We start from the raw sequence: 22,778 nt of genomic DNA, 5'->3' as shown, positions 1-22,778 counted from the left end.
AGACAATTTATTTCAACAAGTGTTCAAAATGATGTACGTTAACTTCAACACAATGTAACCGATTAATGAACGATTCTCTGCCGCTCCTCATACTTGAATTTGTATCAGTGCTTACAATTTATTGTAGGCGTGTTTACAGTCATTAGTTAAGGTTCATGAACATTTCTTGAAACCCTAGGGGGATCATGTCATGGTTATTTCACTATTTCGATCAAGTATCCTACTTGTATGAATTTTTCGTACTCAAGGTCACGCGAAGATCATAATATTACAGGTAATTGGATTCGTCTTGACCTCGGCTTTCATGTAGCAATAATAAAAATAACTCCATTTAAAAAAAACTTCGATGATCTTGAAATCTCAAAAAATATTACCTTGAACAAATGTTGTTGCCTATCATAATATTTGTCTTGAAAACAAGCGAGATATTTTAGATGCTCCTAGTCCTAATAGATTTTTACAGTGGATTACAATTATAATTGTTGGTATGTACAGAACGTGACCCAATCAAGGGTCAAAGGTCCCTCGTCACCAAGAAGTGTGTTCAGAGACCCGACGCATCAAAGCCAATAAGAAAATTATGTGCAGATCACCCGCTACTAATATTAATCAAATTCCTCGAAAATTATTGCTTTGCAATTTCGCGCACATTTTCGGGGACAATAGTCCAGCAGCGGGTCAAAAATCGACGGATATCGAGCGTCCCTTTTTATTTCAATGGGATCAAAGGAATCGTTTGCACTCAAAGAGGAACAATGGACAGAGAATCGAACCGCGCGTCCCGCCGAAACGGTTTCCACAGTTTATTGGACGTCGACGCGACTAATTGCCGCTGTTTCGACGGCCCGTCGATTTTTCTCGGGGACGGAAGGGACGCGTGTGGTGTCCTACGGACGTAGCCCTTTGTCCCTGCATCCGCGGATATCATGGCAGACAGTGCCTTTGCCTCGACTAATGGAAGAATGTCCGCCGACCCGTCGTCCACTGGAACACCGAAATATAAAAACCGAAACGTAGACTGGCAACCGCAGACTCGAAAACGGTAATTACACGGTCTGGACCATGGTCGACGACAATTGAACATATAGGAACGATATCCTCGTGAAATTGGAAGGGAATAGACCGTAATAAAGCGCAGAGACCGCTGGCGTTTATGCAATTTTCTACTCAGTGGATACATTGATTCGGACGTGTGTCCTTTACCATATTTGTAAAACGAGGAACTAGGCTTTATAGAGATAGAAGAGTGCATGTTAGTGATCCGAGTCTTCTAAGAATTATTCAACCAACAGGTTTTATAATTCCGTAATAAAGTACAGTAGAATCACGATTATCCGAACCTCTGATACATGAATGTTTTATTACTCGTTTATTTATGGAAAATAAAAAATTGTCAAAAGTTGTAGCTTTGGATCGCGGGGCAAATGAAAAGACGTTTTCAGAGAATAATGGAGAGTGGAACCAAGGGTTGAAAAATTGTCCAGAGAGCGCCATGGGGTTGTCGGAACTGGTCCGATGGTGGAGGGATGTTGGATACGGAACGTGATGTAACCATCACGACGTAAACACGCACGGTTTTCAACGGAATGTCAATATTCGACAGTTCAATTAATCCCCGATGTATCATCCCTGCGAGGGGGTCGGGTCGGCGTATGGGGGTGGTCTATGGGGCTGGATGGGTGGCTGGGTGGATAGAGGGCATTGTGTCCTCGCATTCCGCCCCGTAGCGAAAACCACGAACGCCGATGGCACACAGTCGCAGGAACGGCCGGACCCGCGCTCGATATTGTCTCCTCGTAAGTGCCACGGGAAAATGCGGCTGACACTTATGAGGCTACATTTCTCGTAGCTACCACTTCTTCCTGCAGTTTTCTCCGGCGCTCTCTTTCTCTTCTCTCTTTCTCCCGCTTGCCGGTCTTCTCCTTTCGCTGTCTCTTTCCCGTTTTATCCAGCATCCGGTTCCGAAGGAGGCGTTCTTGCCTGCGCTCGACGCATGTCTGGAATGCAATGGGAACCGGAGAAACTGCCGATGCGTCTACTGTTTTCCACGTCGATAACAATGGAAAGCCCCCACCCCTTTCTTCTCCGCGCCCCTTCCCATCTTTTACTCCGACGCTTCTGGATGCCCGACGAAAGCGTCTACTTTGGTGGGTAAAGTGTGACTCTTTTTGGTACTTGTCGTGGTGAAGCTGATTTTCTGCACTTTCTTGTGAACAAAAAAAAGTTTTTTGTGGAGTATTACGCCTGTTGGACAGCTGTGTCTATGTACACTTTCGGTATTTAGTTACCCGAATAACGTGCGATCAATAAAGTGTTTTTCTACTTGCTCTAAGATTTTTTCCATAATCTAACGGGTGGGAAACTGAAGACATGATTTCTCTAAAACATGCTACTGCTTGAATCTAACTGAACCCGAGATAGATTTGAAGATTGAAGCTTCCCCTTTACAATGACACCACAGGATCTTATGTATGAATATTTTAGGCTGTTTCATGGAACAAAAATCTGGAAGAAGTTCGATCGCGTGAAATCACTTTTCACCCCGTATACCTTCTGTAAAGGGGAAGCTTCAATCTCTAAATCCATGATGGAGGCAGTATTGAAAAAAAATTTTTAATGTTTTTACAGACGTTTCAATCCGTAATATTTTCTAGGCAAATGGTATCTTCAGTTTCCCATCATGTATATCATGCGGTAACGTCTCAAAAAAGCTTCGAGCTTTAAGATGAATCCATATTTATGGTCATACGATTTTTTTCTTGAAAATATAATGGTTCAAATAGTCAGTACACATTTTTTTCTTATGATTGTATTGATCAACTTCATACATATATTCATCTTTTGGTGGACATGCTGTACACCGTGACTATACATTTTCCATACTTATCTGGCATGCTTGCACATTGTAAATTGCAGTACCAATATTTGACCCCTATCCTGGCAAGTCGTGTTTAGCCGCTACCGTTTTAAAGAGTCGTGTCCACATATGTTGGCGCGTAGTTTATCCTCATGACTGCAGTAGTCTACCAACTACGTGTTTGTCTTTTTTCTTGAGAATAGTATACATTTGCCCGCTGACACAATACTTGTCCGCTAACAATCCACTATTAACCCCGACACATTGACAATACCAAGAGAAATATCGCCATCATCGACGCTGACCTTCATTAGGCGATTGTTTCCCCACCCACAAGACCCATAACGACGCCATAAATCCCGTATGAGGAACGTAGAGGAGGGAAGGACAGAGAATGTTAATACGATCTGAAACTTATGGAAAACCATTCTTCGCCCGCCTTACAAGGCTCCCCTTTATCTTCTTCCAAATGGGCCGGCGTTGCATAACTGTATAATGACCTTGGATGACCAGCATTTTCCACATTCCGGCCCTTCTCATTCCGTATGTTGTCCAGCCGCAGAATGTTCCTCTCTAGCCGGAATGCGGTCGTTGCAGTTTTCATTCACACTTTCACGGATCCGCGAAATCGCGAATTCCGGTGTGCCGGACGTGTTATCGTGCGCGTCCACGTGTCGCGCATAATTTCGTCGCCCACGCGAATCGTTTCTACTCGCAGAGAAAGATACCATACCAACAAACATACCATACCATACATACATACCGACACGCATACTCTCACAGCTGTGTCCTCGAAAGACACATTTCCGGGACGAGGGAATCGTGCCGGATCGCGATTTCCGGAGACGATCTAGCTTAACGAAGATTTACGAGCTACATGCGCGCGATTTTCTCTGTGTCTAGAATGGACGTGCCAGTAGCGAGAGCAGCGAGGATGGTGCAGGAAGCAGCGCGAGCACCTCTAGAGGCGCTGGAAGCGGATTCGGGGGTGGATGCACCGGGGGGTGGCGCAGCGTTTTTGGGGCGGTTTCGGGACGGGAGCTCAGGCTGTACGAGTGTGCCCCATGGAGCCCCGAAGCTTGGGCCTCGCCGAGCATCACGTGCCCTTTAATTGCTACCAGGTCAGTGAACACAGCTTTTTTTTAGTACATATATTGTATCACTTTTAGTTACTGTTTATTATGGACTGAGAATATACACGCGTTTTCTAAGCACATTATCTTGAGGATTTTTAGTTTCCTTTTTACTGTAGAATGAGAAATGTAGACACGTTTTATTTAGTGCAAATTGAGAGAGGTTTTTTAGTTATTTTTTATTATAGAATGGTGTGTCTTAACTAGGATGGTAGAGAATAATTGTTTGAGGATTAGGAAAAATTGCTTTAGAAGTGACGGGGATTCGAACCTTAGACATTCCCGTGGCAATCGAGTGCTCTACTCACTGCTCTGTTATTACCTTCGAATACCGAAAAGGTTGTTCTGGGTATTTATTCAGGCAACTCGGAGATTCGTTTTGGATATATTTGGTTTCCTCTTTGTGATTATATGTGTACGAAACATCACAATTGAAAGTTCAAAGTTTATAAGACAGGTTCGATATATATGGTGTGCAAGTAGTGTAGGTCAACTTTGATCGGACAGTCTAATGGAAAATCATATTTTTGGATTGAAGGACTATCAACCAAATAAAATTCAAATTCCAATAAAATTCATTGCAGAACAGTAGTGTCGACTTCCTTTGATCAGACAGCTCCCTAAAAAATCATAATTAAACCTCGAAAGTCTAGGAAACAGATTGAGATCATCCTGGCCTCACACCATCGTAGCTCCTCCACAGCGAACCAAATCTTAAATAATTACTCACAGCAGCATTAGCACAAGTAATTTAGCTCAGCCCGGTCCTCGGACGCACAAGTTCTTCGCGAGCTCGGGGTGGCTATCACCTGGAGCCATAAATCATCGGAATTCTCAAACACATTAGGACACTTTAACTCGAGTACGGGGAGTCTGGTGTAAGATAGATCCTCCATCCCGTATGCATACAGGAGAGCAAGTATTACGGATGAGACACGCTGATCATCCTCGTGATACTGTGCAGACAGGCGTGTTAGGCGGACAGGTAGGCGAGAAGGTGTCACGTCGTGGCACGTACGTCTGGCTGATATCGCAGCAACGTTGCTGGGAGCGGCTGACTACATAGCTAGGGAAGCTAGTAGATGGTGCCAGACCATGGCCAGACACCATGGGCCCAGACCATGGGGCTAGACCATGGGGCCAACGTAACGCATTCGTGTTCACCGGCACGGTCGTGGGATTACCAATGAGGCACGTCGGATTACCGCAGTTAGCGGTGTTCGTTAGACCACTATTTTAATTAAGACTATTATACGTGCGCCCGAGTGTTCGTATCGGCGCGGGGGTGGACCGGGGGTGTTACGTGCACGGACCGCTAACACGCGGCGCGGAACCGAGCGGAGCGAAGCGGAGAGGAGCGGTGCGGAACGGAGAGAAGCGGCCAGGCCGAGCCCCCCGATTCGTTTCGCGACCTATCGATTGTAATTATCGACGCGGCAGCGCCGGGTCTGCGTTAAACGGGAACCACCGACGCCGACGATTCCGAGGATAGAATTTAGAAGCTGCGGCAGTGGCAGAACTTTCCCCCGGCTGCGAACGTGGAAATTGGCTTCACCCATTGCGGCCGGAACTGCTTCGACTCGATTTAACCCGGAACGAATGAATTAGAAAGGTGGGATCGTCCGGGGAATTAATATGAACTGTGGAGAGCCTGTAGATGGTGGTGGAGGAAACATTTCGGTGGTTTAATAAAAAGTTGAGCTCCAGAAAGGGTGGAAGTTATTTAGTGTAGGAGTCAGTAGTTTGAATCGCGTTTGGTCAGACGGCTTGAGTGAAAATCATGTTTCAGCGTTGAGAGTTTATGAAGCAGATTAAATTCACTGCGGGATAGTAGAGTAGGTTTGGCTTGATTAGACAGATTGATAAAACATCTTAGAATTGTTTTATTTCGGAAACTTAAAAATGTATTTCCTACAGTAATAAATCACATAATCGAACACCCTTCGATGCACACTTTTCCGGGCCATTTACCGGTCCCCATCCGTTTCCAGAGAAGTGTTCACAGCATCTTCGTGCCAATGCAATCTCCAAAAACAGAACTCCTGACGCTTGACGTCGATTACAAGCGGTCGAAGACACGCGACCAGCCCCGACGTTGTCCAAAGGGTTCGACTTTATCGTTACAAGCGTTCACCGAAAAATTCCCCTTGACTATTCCGGTAATGCTGAGCCGTCCGCAAGGGAGACGAGTCCATTTGTTCGATTCGAGGAGCCTGTTACCGTGGCCTCGAGCTTCGAAAAGCTAGGCGATATAAGACGGGCGGGAGCGCGGTTGGGAAAAGAGACGCGAGAATGACCGCATTCCCTGGAATTGGATTCTCTCGCAGGGGGTGCTCGCGATCCGGAAAGTTAATGCAGCCTGGGCCGTGGGAGCTTCTAGACAGCTCGAGGGTGTGGTTAATTCTACGCCGGGAAACAAGGATGCAGCAAGGACTCGCTCCAGGAACCGGCTCTGCCTTCCTCGAAATCCGATGCACAAGCATTTTTGCGGCTCTAAGCGACCCGTACCCACGACTTTTAATTCTTCCGTTCATACTTGATACAGCAGACGGAAAATTAATCCTTGTATTTTTCATTTAAGCAGACGTTCCTTGCATTATTAATTGCGTTGGCCAAGCGCATTCTTACTGGTCTACATTTTATACGAATCTTGAACCGTAATACGACTTTATTTTTAATTCGCCGTCATTCAGTCTCATTAAATTGTATATTGTTCTTTTACATATTTACAGCTTTTTTTATTTTCCTTCATTTTCCCTTCCGTTGTGCTTCCTCATATTATTTTATTTCCCTTCGTACGTGCTGCAATTTTTACTTTACGTATCATATTGTTTCTCCCGCTGTGTACCCTTATTTATGTCTTTACTTACTTCATACGTGCTACAATTTTTCCCGGTACGTATTACATTGTTTCTCCGGTTATATGCCTTTATTTATATCTTTATTCCCTTCGTACGAGCGGCAGCTACAATTTTTACTTTTTATTTAACGTATTATACCTCCCGTTCTCTCTCTCTCTCTCTCTCTCTCTCTCTCTCTCTCTCTACCTTTGTTTACACCTTTATTTTTACTGCACGAGCCGTAACATTCTCATTATTTTCTGTTAATTACTTTTTCTTACACATCAAAGAGCCAACCGTCAAATAAATAATTATCATTGTTGTTGCCGTTATTCAGTTTCCGCCGGGCGCAATGAATGTTGGAAAACGACAATGGCCAACGAATCGAATGTAAAATGATTTTTTTATTGAATCCCGATAATAGAACCGGAACGTCAAATGAAAATAAAGAAATATATTACATCGGCGGGGACAAGTAATTCGCTTTGTAACAATAATCTGCCAATCTTCGTGCAGAATCGTCTTTTTTTAAAAAGATTATCTCCAACGCCCTAGTTTTGAAAAACGAAGACTTTCTACACTTAAATAATTTTCCTGCTTCAACTATAAAAGTTATGCGAATCATTCTTACGCAGAACGATTCTGTAGACTCTACCAAATACAATCGCGTAATTTTTTATAACGTTATGAACCTTTAAATGTATGCAAATGATGTTTAAAGACACCGAAGCACTTCTAACGCAAGCGACGAAATTTCTAACGAAATTCTATGAGAATCATCTTGTAGACACAAAAGGATAAACAAAATTTTTATTTTGCCCGTCACTGTGATTATAGTGAGTTGAAAATAATATATGATTATTCGTATTTTTCTTTTCTACTGTTTTCAAATTCACCAACTCGTTGTGATCGAATAAATAAATGGTTCAGGATTCGTCGAGGACGCGTTTGCTCCGGAGAAATTACATTTAAATATTTTTATGCGTTCAGTGTACAAATGCTTGTCGGGGAGCACAATCAACGAGCGCCCAGGAAGCCGCCGCGGCAGTCGATGATTAAAATGATTAATATTCCCGGTGACCGCGCGGCGCCAATTCGCTCCGCCGTTCAACAAGAAAAACTGTAAATAGTATCACGTCGCGGCTGAAAAATTAAACGGCGAACACCGGTCTGTCCGCGTGAATCATTGAAATTTTCACGATTGAGAGGAGCATGATCCCAAGATAGCCGGGCACTGGATATTACCGCCACGATTACCGATCATATCTAAAACTCGAATGATATTTCTGTGAATGCGCTCGATCCCCGGGTCGCTGAAACACCCGATCGTTGGAAATTCATTCCCTGCTAATGAAGATAAGTCGGCTGCGAGGGGGTGATCGGGCCGCGACGATAAATCTCCATTGATGACGATTGTTTAAATTGCACGCGCCGATTTTATTCTGTTGCCATGCTCGGAAATTGGAACTGATGGGAATTCGAATAAATTATACGCTGCTCTATGATGCACTAGCATTTAGAGTCATCGGAAATTCACAATGAAGCGGAACATTTGTATTCATTTCATTGTTGAGTGCATAGCCTTTCGGAAAGTAGTGTCACCGAAAATTCAGATTGAACTCTGAAATTCTTGCGGTATCACTAGAAATTCTCTGACGTGCAACCAAAATTTTCGTGGAGTCAAATGAGCTCAAAGTATTTGTCGTTATGAAAATGAAATAAAAGTAATAAAAATTGTATTAATTCTAAGATACAGCAGCAACACAGACGTGTATTCTTTTTATTAGCAATTTTAGTGAGTTGGAAATTGGCGAGATTGTTCTTTAATTCTTTAAATGTTTTTACTGGATTGCAAATATGCTTAAGGGGTTGTACGCAGTCAGTCGTATGAAAAAATGTACTCGGCAATTTTTTTTTCGATTTAGAATTTAGAACAACGTAGCGGGGTGCACGCAGAAAAATCTCCCACTGAAAATTATTATTTTTTCATAAAAATATAACAATTTCTTTCACCTCATACAAACAAACGCTGTCATATCGTTTAACATTTCCGATCCATCCACCCCCAAGAACAATTGAAATTAAAGCCCTTGGTCCAGGGTAACAACCCCCAAAAGTGCTTCTATTTCTCAGGCACTACATCTCCGAGGGGGTGATTTCTCACGGAGCGGATCCGCCGGTGAAATAGCGCGAGAATCGTCGTGAGTAGACGTCGCGTGAACCAGCCGCCTCCTAATGCCGCGAAATTCCCATATCTACGTCTGACGGTACGTCACTCGTTCTTCCCACTCCCTCTCAACCCCCTCGCAACCCCTTGAGCTGTCTTTCTTTCGAGCGCGACCGAGCTTCTTACATAAATCACGAGCGTTTAACCTCGTTCGGAAGGAACTGACGCTTCGGAACCGACTTCCGGCGAGCAGAGGGTGGCGAGATAGGGGGTGGGAGGATGTGCCAACGCGGCTATATTTTAAGGGATGAAACCGTACGCGGATCATGCGGCGTTTTATCAGCCGCGTGTTTTGCGTGGCGAGCCGGAAATCTTGCTCGACAGCGAATGTACCGAGCCAGAAAACACCGCTCGGATCGACGAGGATTAATAAACGGCGAAGGAAGCGGGGTGGAAAAGGGGTGGAAAGGGTTCCGGACGGATCGGGGACCAATATTCGCGCGATAAGCGATTTCGGAGTTCGAAAAACTGGTTCGACTCCGTAAATCTCGACCTCCGAAGACAAAAGCGCGTCACAAGGATCAGAACTACCCCTTCGCCCCCAACCACTTCCTATTTTCGATCCAGAGGCAGCACGATCCGTCGGAGGCTTGTTTGACGAGGGTAGCCGGTCCTTGGACGATTAATCACTTACTATTAATTAACCGAGCAGTCGTTCTCTCTCGCGTTTCGAGATCGAAGCCACCCCTGTTTCGTACAAGGGATGAAGGTCGCCAGTCTTCCTCCCTCCCTCGATGGTGGTTTGCTCGAAGATCACGGTCCTTAAGTTTTATAAGCCTAGCGAGCACCCGGTTAATTACGATCAACCCCTCGATTTATCGTCCAGCCGACGTTTAAAGCGAGAATCAGGATTGCGGGGGTGGTTGCTACGACTTCGAACCAGCTTGATAGTCGACGATCGATGCACTGTGATTTATCACGCTGTCAGCGCCAACGACCCGGCGACGACACCCCCGATAGGATCTCTTCGAGGAGACTCGAGTTGTACGAATTTGTTCCGCGATGTTTTGCTCCACCGTACAAAATATTGAGGGCTGATTTACATTCTCCTGTATTTGTTTCGACTGTTAATAGAGTGCTAATGAAGTATCATATAGTAGAAAATTAATTCAAAAAATTGTTCCCGTGAATTTGTACTTTTTTCGAAATTAATAAATTGATTTTTCAAGGTCACGACAAAAAGAATATAACGAAGGAAATAGTCTAGGGATTGTATGCGTTTGACGATTTTGTTGTTTATTGATTTTTAACAATTTTTCGACATAATGTCTTATTTATTCTTAGACTTAAGTACAATTATTATAAAGTGCCATCGTCCACATTTAATATAGGTTCTCAAATATTGAGAAATTCCTACAGGAATGTATTCTAAATTTGACTATAGTATGCACTATACTATGCTTGTTCATATTTAATATACGCCCAAATAATTCAGCAATCACATTCACAATTTGGATCGAATATGTTCTGCCAGGTGTGCAGCTTATCAACGAACCTAGGTCATTCACACGGTTTCCGAGTCGTTTTTAGACAATTTGAAGCCAAAAACGAAGAAGTACCCAATTTAGCGAATTTGTCACACATCTCTGGGTCGTCGATAAAGGAAATCGTTACTCACGATATTTCTCCTTGGTAATTAATAACGGAACAAGTTGCTCGAGCTTCGAGGGGTAATTTCGGTGATTACTTTACCAGCGATCACTGTCGAGGGGGCCAGGCACCCGCGCGAACGTGATCCTGAAGTTTCCGTGAGCACCGGCGCTAAATCGTTAATTACGATCGACGCGATTAATCACCCCATTGGCGACGACGGCAATTTAAACGACAACGGGGGTAACGCACGAGATGTAAACAAGACTCAGAACCTGGCTATCGATGGTTTTGTCAACCGCCTTCTGAAATATAGTCCCATTAATTTGTTAGGTTGCTCCAAAAGTTTCTTCTACAATGTGTATGTTTAATATTGTTCAGTAACACGAACATGTACAAACAAAGCGATAATCTGTTCCCAAATGTTTTAAGAAACTAAGTTCAATTTGTATTGTTTGCATTAACTGAAAATGAAACGAACTTTTCGGACAACCTACTCTATTCAGTAGATAAACAATAAACGTTTCCAAAGTGGTTCTGTTTCCAGAATGTTTATGAGTAGATTGTCGATTTTGTGCAATTTATTACAAAAATGTATAGGTGCAATTTGAAATAGTAAATATACTATTTTCACCATATTAAAATTCTTAAGGAAGAAAATAATTTTTAATGTAGCCTCTGCAGCTTGCAGTTGATGCATACAAATTTTATTTTGCATAAAGATCCTCAGGCCACTTATGACTTTCCTTGTAATTCTAAATTCCTGAGAAAAATGTTTTTAACATTTTAAAAAATCCTTGTTACATCCCAATAAACATCATCTGAAACCTCAGCAAACTAACCCCCAAAATTCCCTATTATCCCCAAACCTGAGACCTTTCAGCAAGTAGAATAGACCACTGTCTGGTCAGACACGGTACAAAAATGCGTCCCGCCAACTCTGTAGGAAAACGAAGGGCGCAAAGGTCGTCAAATAAGTAGAATATTTCAGTGCCAGTCCGACGAGTATTAAAACCGATGACAGATCTCAGTGGAAGGGGATCGTATTGGGTCAGACGCGTTCTTAAAAAGCGCGTCGAATTCAGAAAGTAGAATAAAGCATACCCGACGGAGCAAGGGGAATAGGCCGGCGGATAATCCTTGAGACAGGTTCGAAGGGTTTAAAGAAGAGGTACGGGGAGGGTCTCAGGAGCACAAGCGGACAGCATGATGCAAATCAATCGGCAGAAAACAGAATCGTGGGTCTCGATCTATATTCGCTTGGTGGCACGGCGAAATCCTTTCACAAAAGTGGCTGAAGCAAGGAGCTTTCCGACCGCGAACCTCACCTCCCTTGCGTCCCACTCACACTTTTCCACCCCCTCCCCTCCCCCCATGGAGTGGGTGAGTCCGATACGGAAGTTGTTTCCACGGGGAATAAAGTTTCAGGGATAAGCGGCAGTGTCGCGGGGGTGGACCAGGGACCAGGGTCGTTTAAGTGGCTGTTTTTCATGCGGCCTCGTTGAATATGTATTCCGGTTTTGTTCCGCTCACAGGTGCGTGTCCTTCCGCGAAAGAGTAGTGATTAAGGGGATGAAAGTTCAAAATTCGCCGTCGCGTGAGGGTTCCGATGAAAAACGTGTTTCGGAGCGAGGCTGCGTATCTCTATTTTTCCAACGGGAAACCGGCTGGGACGAAAGTGGCCGCGTCTGATCGTGAATCACCGATTCTACTTGTTTTGTGCATTCGTGCACGCCGGTTCATTCTTATTTTATGCAAGAACTTACGAGGCGATACAACCAATTAAGGGATCGGATCTAGTCGTTCTGCGGAAGAATATGTATGTTTTTTCAATTTTTTTAATAAGTGAACGGATAAAAGAAAAATTACAAAACCTTTCCTGTAGGTAAAAATTGTTTCGGAGAATACGTAGAAAAATATTGTGATTACGAAATTCGAATTTTAATGAGATACAATAATTTATATTAAAATCACATTAATGTGAATAACTTCTTCACAAATAGGTGCTTCTACATAAAAAAAAATATTGTACATTCTCAAAATATAGTCTGTCAACTCAGTAAAATGTAAAATCGATGCGTCGAATAGTTTTCCTTTAAAAAATTCCGCAATATGACATTGTGGCTAGAGAACAGCTAATCTGCTTTGCAGCTTGTACTGACAGTGAATAAAATTCTTTAAAAAATCCCAGAAGGATTAAGTCAATACAGAAGACTATTGTTTTATTCTATTCTCAGTCTACCTTTGCGAAAAATCCATTTCACGCAATTTTACACATGTGAACATAGCAATTCCAGTTTCTTTGACCGCGCTTACAAAAGCGAGACTCAATTTGAGGGTTAGCTGCTTTTTGACGGTTTCAGAAGCAAGTGGACAGTTCTCGGGGGGCGACCCATATTTAAAATCGTGTCCGACTATCGACCGAGGGTGGCCATCCCCTGGCAGACCCATCGGGACAGACATTTATTTCACGGGCTTTTCGGATTTGACGGATTAGACCGGAGCTTCTCGTGTGCCGCGAGGATATTAATGCGCGTCTGGCGTGAAGCACGAAGTGCGCGACGGGGTGAGACTGGAAGGGGGTTGCTTTCGGGAAAAAACCGTACTGGAAACAGAGGGGGGTTGCTTTCAGAAAAAAAGAGGTTGGCAGGCGTGGCCGAGGCAAAGTCGAAGGTAAAAATTGCAGGCAGATAAAGGTGTTAAGGACGCCATTCGTCTACCTCGCGGCTGACAGCCGCGATAAAATTTCTTTCACGCCGAACTGCCGCGGACTGGTTTAAAACCGTTTCCTCGAGGACGATCCACAGGGCTCGTGCCTCAAGAAGACGGATACCACGAAAAACTTGGATTCCGAGGATTTACGGGGTGCGTGGGAATCGGCGCCGATAAGGGTTGCTTAATTGCTCCCGTTCCGAGTGACGGATTTTTCAATCTGGACGCTGTGACGTAGACTGAGGGCTCGAGAAGGGAGCTTTGGGTCCGGTAGGATTCAATTCGCCCCTGTCGATAATCCGAGGCTCTTATTAACGCATTACTTACTGTAAGCCTATTAGTATCAGCCTAGTATTCGTTAATACCGAAAGAAGTAATTGGATTACATTCCAGAGGATGTTGTGTTGACCAAAATTGTTGTTGAACAATTTTTTAGAAATATTCAGCTGTGAACCACAAATGTTTAAGTGTATATTTTACGTGCTGATACATATTTTCCATTAGCAATTGTTCTGAGTAGGATCATGTGATCATTGCGGAGTTTTTGTATGTTTTGGGGGGTTTGAGGGTTGGAAAGCACTGTCAGGAAGGTAACCCTTTACAGATAAATTGTGTATGTACTGTATTAAAAACATGGAAAAATTATTAGGCAAAAATTTATCGTGCAAATGTAAAATTCGTTTCCACAGATCTTTCATTTTGCTCAGATTTGTCAAAAAAAAGGGTTAACTTCGACGCTACAATTTCTCAGAGTGTTTTTACAATATCGGCGAAGGAAAAATCTGCATGGAAGCTTGACGATTGCCGAATATAACGCAGCAAACCCCATACCGAAATCACGTTTTGTTTTTGTCGATTGCGTAGTGCTGGTGGTAGGGAGCATAAGAATGATTTTTACGAAGACCCCGTCGGCGTTGTCGCGCGGATTTACCGGTTGTGAGGTGTTATCGCTCGCTCGCTGACAAAACGGGCAAATTGTTCTGTATGGAGAGGCGAAAAAGGGGATCGGGTTGTTGATTTGATTAGCGGCGGGAAACCTCCGGGAATCGGGGGCGCGGAAATATGATCCGGATCGGGCGGGCGCTCGCTCGCGATTCACAGTCTCGCAAATCCATATTCACCGTCGACCGGGCAACAACAGCGCCGACAACGGTAACGAGAAAAGTGACAGTGGTCCGAAAGCTCCTGTTGAGCTGGGTCCTCCTCCTCCCATCACCTGCGTCCTCGTTTCTCTGCCCTTGTGCACACACACGCACACACACACCCCTTTCTCCACTTGGCAACCAACCCCTTCCCCCTCTCTGCTAATCCGGATTGATGGCAACGGCCCGCTTCCAGCCGGCTGATAATAAATAAAGGTGAGTGACGTGGAAAAAAAAATTCTTTTTTTTTTTCTCGCAAAACCCCGGCAACGATATTACCAACCTGTGGATACGGGACTCGACGAGCACGGCAGAGTGCTGCATTCCGGCACCGAAACGCGCGATGAATCTCTTAAAAGCGATAGTCCGCTCGAATCTCGAGCCCGCTTCGTCCGGCGGATTGACGGGAACGAGGATTCGTTTACGGGAACCCGGAGACCCGCGAAATTCAATTTATCTCGGTGTCTTGGAGCCCCGATTCACAACGAAACGATTTTTTCCAGCGATAACCGGCGACGAGAGAATCGAGACGAATTTCGGACTGACGGATTTCGCTTGGACGTTGCTTTTATTAATTATTCGGGGTCCAGGAGAAATTTGGTCGGTGTCAGATTTTTTCCGATTAAGTGGTGCATGGGAGATTTTATGGGAACTTTTTAGATTGGTTCTGGGATCGTTCAAGTTCATTTTAGAATGTGTTCCCGTAGGAATTATTCGACGTTTGAGGCCTGAAATTAAAGGTGGAAGATCGCCCTTTATCTTAGGTTCATTTAGGTTTAAAACAAAAGTCGAAATCGTGTCGAGAAATCATGAATCCTGATCGGCAGTCTAAAGAAAAGTTAGCGAATTTTAAGTGGTTACTTGAAATCAATTTCAGGGTATATTCCCATAGGAATTTTATAAGGTTTGTGGCCTCAAATTAAAGCTAGAAAATCACACTTTATGATAGAGGTTTTCCAGTTACTTTCCAACCGCAGAAAAAATCGCCCACAAAGGTATTAAATGTCCCAAACTTCCCCAATCAATTCACAAGCATCCAATCAATCACAAACCCACCACCCACAGAATTTTCCACCAAGTATTCTTCACCAGATGGAAAAATCCGTGAAGCAAGCGGATACCTTACGGTTAGCCTTGAGCTCGTATCGGGCACAAGCCTGCTCTCCGTTTCCCTCGGTAGAACGAAGTAACCGTCGAAGTATGCCGAGTGGGAAAAAGGCGTTCCATTTCGGGATTTTCTGTTCTGTCCCCAATCGAGCTTTTTTACTCTCCTCTTTTTCCCGGCGAGCCTCATTCGACCGGAAGGGAGACCTCGCCCCGTGAGAGAAACGCGGTTGCAACGGTGACTGTCGAAGAAATATTTCCCTGAACGCGAAGATTTATAGAATCGTTGCTGAAACGGTGAATCCGTTGACGGAACAGCTGAAAATCCGGTCTTCCGTAATTGGACGAAGCTACCGCGTAACCTTTCACGTAATTGTGCCCCGTGAATCTTTCATCCCTTGACCTCGAAGAACCTTGATGTTCTGCGGCTTGATATCCCGTGCCGCTTCTACTTCCAGTTTTACGCTCCTCTGCCGCCCTATACCACCCTGTGATAGCCTTATTTCCCCTCCCCGTGGCCCCCGGTCTCATTAAAACTGGATTTGCTGGCCCGGTTCGATCATAACACGCCCCGGTTCTACTCGCCGAGACAAATTGCGACAGTCTGTTGCACCGTTCTCCACGTCGGACTCGGCTGGGCCCGTTGTCTGACCAAACACCGTCCTATTCCACTTAAAGCACAATACGTTTGTGTAATTGTTTCAGGGGAGACCGCCTGTTAGGCGTTGTTACCGTGGAGGGAGATCTCGTTCTACTTTGGTGGAGGTTTAATGCTGGGCTGAGAGGTGGCTGACCTATTCTACTTACGGCGTTTTAATTATTCGAGTACGCGTCGGTTGTGTATGGGATTTTAGAAACTTTTCAGTTTTGGCTTGATACATCTTTCACTTTATTGTGAATGGTATCCATATGTACTTGTGGACTGCGAATTTTTTGCACTTATAGCAAAAATGAGTAGGTCTATTTTAAAACAGTAGGGAGATTAAAATGATTTAAAGACACCAATATTTTCCACTTGTTAAAATTATTAGAGAAAGAATCAAATATCTGGCTCCTGTCTCTTGCAATAGAAGCAGACAATTTTTATTTTACACAAAAATTCACAGTCTACTTTTTTGCAAAATACAGAAGCTGCGTGGACATTTATTCATTTTCTCAATAATTCTAATCAGTTGGGACTACTGCAGTAATGTTTGTAAATTCTTTAAATGTTATCACTGTCTTGTATTTGTATAAACTGTGTTGCATTTACCTTTATTGTGAAAGAAATTGTTACTTCAATTTCATTCTGCTCTAATAATTGGATCACTGTAAATAAAAGTCCAAACGAAAAATAGACTGTGACCTAACCAAGACCTTTATTACATTCCTTTCTGAAGCTTTCTCTCGGCGAGTTTGAGCCGAGGTCGCAGAGCAAAAGATCGAGACCGTGGACAAATACAGTGATTCTGTTCCGTCGAAGGAAACGCAAGAACAGTAGCAGCATAAACAAGATATGTAAAGTTAATTGTAATAAGAGGCTCCGGCGCACGGTTCCCCATTAAAAACTCTCTCGTCCCTGTCGGCGAGATGTACGCGTCTCGGCCCCCGTTCATTTTACACGTTTCAAGGGATATTTAAATTCCGTTTAAATTCTACCGTTCCTTGTTTCCGGTTTCATATCTACTCGCAGATTCTACCTTCCGTCGCTTTTTCCCCCGCGCAATTTCCACGCGGTATTCGCGTTTTATTTAAATTCTGCTCCCACCTGTTCCCCACGCTATTTCCCCATACCCCTCAGCGTTTCTTTCTTTCACCATGTATACGGGGTGGTCCACCTGAAAGTAGCCGACTCAACACCTCCATCGGTTGCTATGATGCGAAAACATTTTCTCTGCAATTTTGTGCAAATTTTGGGAACAGAGAAAAAATATACAGAAGACGCCCGTATAACCCGTAAAAAAAGTATTTAGAAGAACTATATGTATCTCATGTGCCAATTGTCTTGTTTGCCACGTAAAATAATAATTCTTATAATTTCTTTTAAACAGCTTTTTGATCACTATACTAGTAGCAGATTATTTTGGATTGAAGCACTTTGTTGACATTTTTAATTGACTCGGTTAGATTGCATTAATAAAGCTGAAAATATCCCATTATGTAGCATTTATATTTTTCATCCTTTTTGACATTTATGACCTTGAATGACCTTAAATGACTATATCGTTGAAATTGTCTCGAGAAGGGCTACGACCGTAGGAGATCAAAAATATGTGACAAAAAACTAGTAACATCGGATGATCGATCAGACCCTCGATACCAACTAATTTTGGCCTGGTGCATTTTTTCCTATCACCAATAGCAGCCAAGTTATTCAGGTGGCCGCTTTGAAGTGCCTCACCCTGTACATGGTGGTTCACTGTATACATTTAAAATAAGTAACCACATTATTAAAGCCACGGTACAAAAAGTATATTTACAATCCTCTGGACAAATAATATTGCCTACAGTGTTACCACAAGCGTATTCGTGATTTTCAAACACCGATATTTTAATCAAACAAAAAATTTTTACAATCTCTTGTTTCTACTTTAGAAAATTCATCCTTGAAGAGATTAAAACAAGAAAAGGTATCCTTGACGTTAAGAGCCCCGGCAGAAATGATCCTGTCACATTCATGTTCTGTTTAACTTGATTGATACTATTGAAATTACGTGAAGGCTTTGTATATTATCGTTGTTTTTCTATATCGATTAAAATTGAAGTGGATTTTTTGGTGTTTGCTTTTGGTCACCCTGTATGTTTCTGGCGTATCCTCTCTCGTGTCCATTCGAATCCTATTTTCCACTTAATTTCTATCCGAACCCGGTCTTATTTATATTCCGCTCGGTTCCTATTTCTATCCGCTCGCTGGGCTACGTGGGTGGGGAACGGGTTGCGGCCGCAGCTACTTAACGAGATTATATCTACGGGGTCCCTTAAACCGTCGAAATTGTTTTCCGATCGGCCGATTAAACCGGCCGTGTTAGCGGCGAGTTCCTCGGAGCGGTTCTCGATCCTTCTCTCGATCGTTCCAATCAACGATCTTCGAGTGAGGCCAGTCGGAAGAATTAAGCCTGCCTGCCTCAGATCGCCATGATCGCTTAAATGCTCCGTCTAATTCGCGAATCGATGCGAATATTTCTACTTCGGATGCCGATTCGTTAGAAACCCATCTCGATTGAACTCATTATTTCCGAAATAGCGTTTTGCAAATTCAGAGAGAGAGAGATCCACCAATTTGTGCTGTTTCAATCTACTTTCAATTACCTCGGAATTCTTCAATGAATTTTTACTTTACTCGCTTTTACTTGGTTTTAGAGGACATAACAACAATCGCAATATGCAAAAGACATGGGTACCTCCGCAGAGTAAAAATTTATTTCTTTAAATAAATTTTATTCATTTACATTTATTTATTTATTTTCTCCGTCAATCAATTTATTAATGATTAGTACACTCACATTTGAAAAGGAATCTGTAATATATTTTTATATAATAAACACAACGTTCCTACAATTAGGAAAATGAAACGCAAAGAATGAATATGATAACATACAAAAAGAAACGTGCTCTTCACTTTTTGTTTTCATAATTAAATTCCAAGAATCAAGACTTGAGGATGAACTAAAATTTTCCTGCGTGCACCTGATATTGTGCAGAGAAGTAGGCCATCGCAGCTGAGTGCAAGCGTTCATAAAAACTACGAAGAAACCATTAGAACAGTATTTCGAATAATATTCCGTGGAATCACATTTTTCTGTTCGCTGAACCTTCCACGAGGGAAATTCGATTTTCCCCGAGCCCTTTAAATTTCTCGATGAAAATGTACATTTCCATGAAATTCTATTGTTTAATTGTCGATACGTTCCTCGCTGTAACACAGTGAAAAGATAGGTAGATCTGTCGGCAGTATTTTACCAAGTAATATTTAACTAAATTTCGATGATCGTTTCTAGAACACGAGTGTCCCGGCGAATTGAAATTATCGTAATCAATATTTTCGCCGGATGAAGGGAAATATTAAATCTCGCTGTTCCGTATTATTAAAATTTCTGCGTTGATGAATTTTATTCAGCAATGCCGTTCAATATAATATCTTTGTATTATACCTTTGTAATAGACTTTGTACGAGTGTCCTGGTGTCTAGATTTTCCTTCGAACCAATCGGGGATTTATTAGCACAGTTTTTATTAAAACATCGAACTAAAATACCATCTCGATCAGTAATCCTAAACTTTGCAAGTGGCGGGGGGTGACTCTAAAAGCTTTGAAGATCGCCTCGAATTTCATGAAGCTGGGAGCAATCGCGAAACAATGGATCCATTAGAAATGTTCTTGAATACGCAGAAATTGATCCACTCGGATTTCCGTCTGTCTCTCTTTGCGAGCTTTTTCCCTTTCTTTTCCATTATTAAACAGGCTTTTGTGACGTCCGCTTCGGAGAAATCATAATTAAGTTTATTAATTACACATGGATCTCATAAATTTTTTGGTTGCAGCGTTGCGCTGATAGAATTGAATTTCTGCTGCACTCCGAACTTTCGTATAACTGATTCAAAAATCAATTTTATGCATAAATGAAAAGTAAAACATTACCGAAACGTGCTGGCAAATTTTGCAGGCGGGTTCGCAAAAATAACGAAGTTAGAGACCATTTAGTGCGATATATAGTTTGGAGCAATAGCTCGACCTCGTTTTCTGAATCTGAGCGACGGATAACTCGTGAACTAATTAACCAATTCGTTGCAAACGAAGCTCATTCGATTCGTTATAAGTTTGACCGGATACTGTGTATGAACTGTATTAATATTATTCATTATTTATAATGATCTTCTTTAATGATACAAAGCTGCTACGGCTGAGCCGAGGTTGACATGATTGTATGCTGTCCAATAAATGAACAAATGAATCAGTGCAATTATAAAAACTGTTTCCTCATATTTTAAGGATGCATTTGTATATCCCAAGAAAGTTTATTCTCATATCCCTCCTTCACGTAATTCATTAATTACATTCCTTCGTTAAAAAAAAACAAATAAATGCAACGAAACAAAATATTTCCTTATAGTCTTGGGATGTATCTATCCAACCCACTAAACTTTACTTCCACATCGCCAACAGTTTTCCAGGAAAAAATTCGTAAAGATCACTTACGTTCATCGCTGTCACGCGAGAATCCTCCCTTAATTCGTTCGTTTCTTTGTCCCGATTCTCCATTTCCGGGAAACTGGATGTTACGGGAGAGGAACGCGGCGGGAAAGGAAGAGAGGATAATCTGGATTCCCGTGGGAACAGAAGACAGAAGTCGCCGGGTTTCAGGCTCATTAATCTCCGCGCGAACGTCTGGAACAATGGCTGGCCGTTAAGTGTTTCCATTGAACCGCGGGAAACCGCTCGCGCAAAATTCTTCGAGGAACTACGATCTGCCACGGGGATAGGGCTTTTTTAAATATCGCCCTCGAAGTGCCGAGAGTGGACACCTGCGAGTCCCGCGAACTTTTAATGAAAGTGTTCCCGGGTCGCTCGTGGAACGGGATTTCTGCTTAATAAAACGAACTCGGAGGGTTTCTGCAACTTCGGGTTCCGTTGCGCACCGAACCGTTTAATATCGGGAGTAATAGACAGTTTTCTCACGACTTGTTGCTGGCGGTGAGTGCTTGGGACAGCTCTGAATTGTTCAATTTTTCTAAACCCCTGAATTCTACTCGTTCGTGTGAAAATTTTCTGTCTTGTGGAACTTCGAATTTTTTAATTCAATCGTACCTCTGAATTGTTCAATTTTTCTAAACCTCTGAATTTTCGTCGTTCCTTTAATATTTTAAATGGTGCAACTCTCTGTACAACTTTCGACGCTTTAAGTCTCGCGGAATTTCGAATTTTTCATTTCTACCGAACCCCTGAATTTTTTAATGCAATCGAACCTGTGAATGTTTTAGTGCTTCCACACTCCTGAATTTTTTAGCTCGTGACCTCTGAATTCTGTAATTGAAAACACTGAATTTTTTAATTCTCGTCCTTTGCATTTTTTAGTGCTTGTATCCATAAAGTGCAATAGTTATATTACTTACTGGAATGTTTGGGATAGACGAAAACATTAAATGTTGTGAAGCACACATTTTCAGGGAATACAGAAGAATATACATACAGGAAAGGATTGATTTCATTTTGGCAACCCAGAAATTTTTTACTTTTTACTATATAACCCTGTACATCTTGATGAGAGAATTCCAAAAATCGAAGTTTCAAGGCGAGGAATTCACTGGTTCAAAAGTTATACGTGTTTAAAGTTGAGCGGTTACTCTTTTTTCTGGGACAAACTGTAATCGAACAGTAATTAAAACATGGAGAATCATATACCGGATCTGAAAGAGAATGTATAATCCAAGTTGGTTGGGTGAGTTGCTTGCAGCGTGAACAGAAAGTCCATAGATACAAGCTCCGCGCTTAACATGTTAAAATCGCTCAACTTTAAACACACATAACTTTTGAACCAATCAATTCCTCGCCTTAAAACTTCGATTTTTAGTATTTTCTCATCAAGATGTACAGAACTATATAGTAAAAAATTAAAAATTTCTGGGTTGCCAAAGTGAAGTTTAACCTCATATTGTATAAAATAGAAAATTATTTATGAAAGTGCTAAGACCACTTAGAATGGTACCAAAATATTGGAAGTGAAAGAAGTGAATGTTTATCCCGAAAAATGTAGAATAAATGCTTTGTTTTTCCTGGACAGCTATTAGGGGGTATCGAAAAGTTTGTCGAAGCAATTCTTCGTTGCCCGATCGGTCCCGTATATCGAAAACTTCACACGCGAGGATTCCGAGCGAGAGCGGAGCACACCGCAACGAAATTTATTGTTCAAGAGGCGCTTCAGGCCTGAACCGGGGTCCTCTTTCTTCCATTTCGGGTTCTTTCGAAGCGGTCGAAAGCAAAAGGAAGAGCTCGACCGACAGCTACAAAGGAACCGGAGCACAGAAAAAGAGATATATTCTCTGGGTTAGGTAATTTATCGCATCGTCCTCGGCCACGGTGATTCGAGATTCGCTGGACCGATCGAATCGCCTCTGTGCCGATCCGGGAATGCAAAACAACGAAACCCGGCTCTATCGTGATCTATGTCTGGAGGGAAAACGTTGCTTTTGCACGAGA

At 42.7% G+C, this 22,778-nt stretch overlaps 1 protein-coding gene across 8 annotated transcripts in view; it reads left to right on the top strand.

The window, feature by feature from the left end:
* Syn1 (Syntrophin-like 1) overlaps nucleotides 1-22,778 on the top strand; it is a 566,536-nt gene that overhangs the window by 528,049 nt on the left and 15,709 nt on the right. For all 8 annotated transcript variants that reach the window (XM_076805932.1, XM_076805931.1, XM_076805938.1 and 5 more), the window contains one exon: nucleotides 3,761-3,978. In XM_076805932.1, coding sequence (XP_076662047.1) covers nucleotides 3,761-3,978 — 218 coding nt within the window. The remainder of the gene's footprint in view (nucleotides 1-3,760; nucleotides 3,979-22,778) is intronic.

Source organism: Halictus rubicundus, chromosome 2 (assembly GCF_050948215.1).
Source record: "Halictus rubicundus isolate RS-2024b chromosome 2, iyHalRubi1_principal, whole genome shotgun sequence".
Lineage (NCBI taxonomy): Eukaryota > Metazoa > Arthropoda > Insecta > Hymenoptera > Halictidae > Halictus > Halictus rubicundus.
The sequence above is the reverse complement of the archived record's forward strand: the minus strand, read 5'-3'. Positions and strand labels throughout refer to the sequence as shown.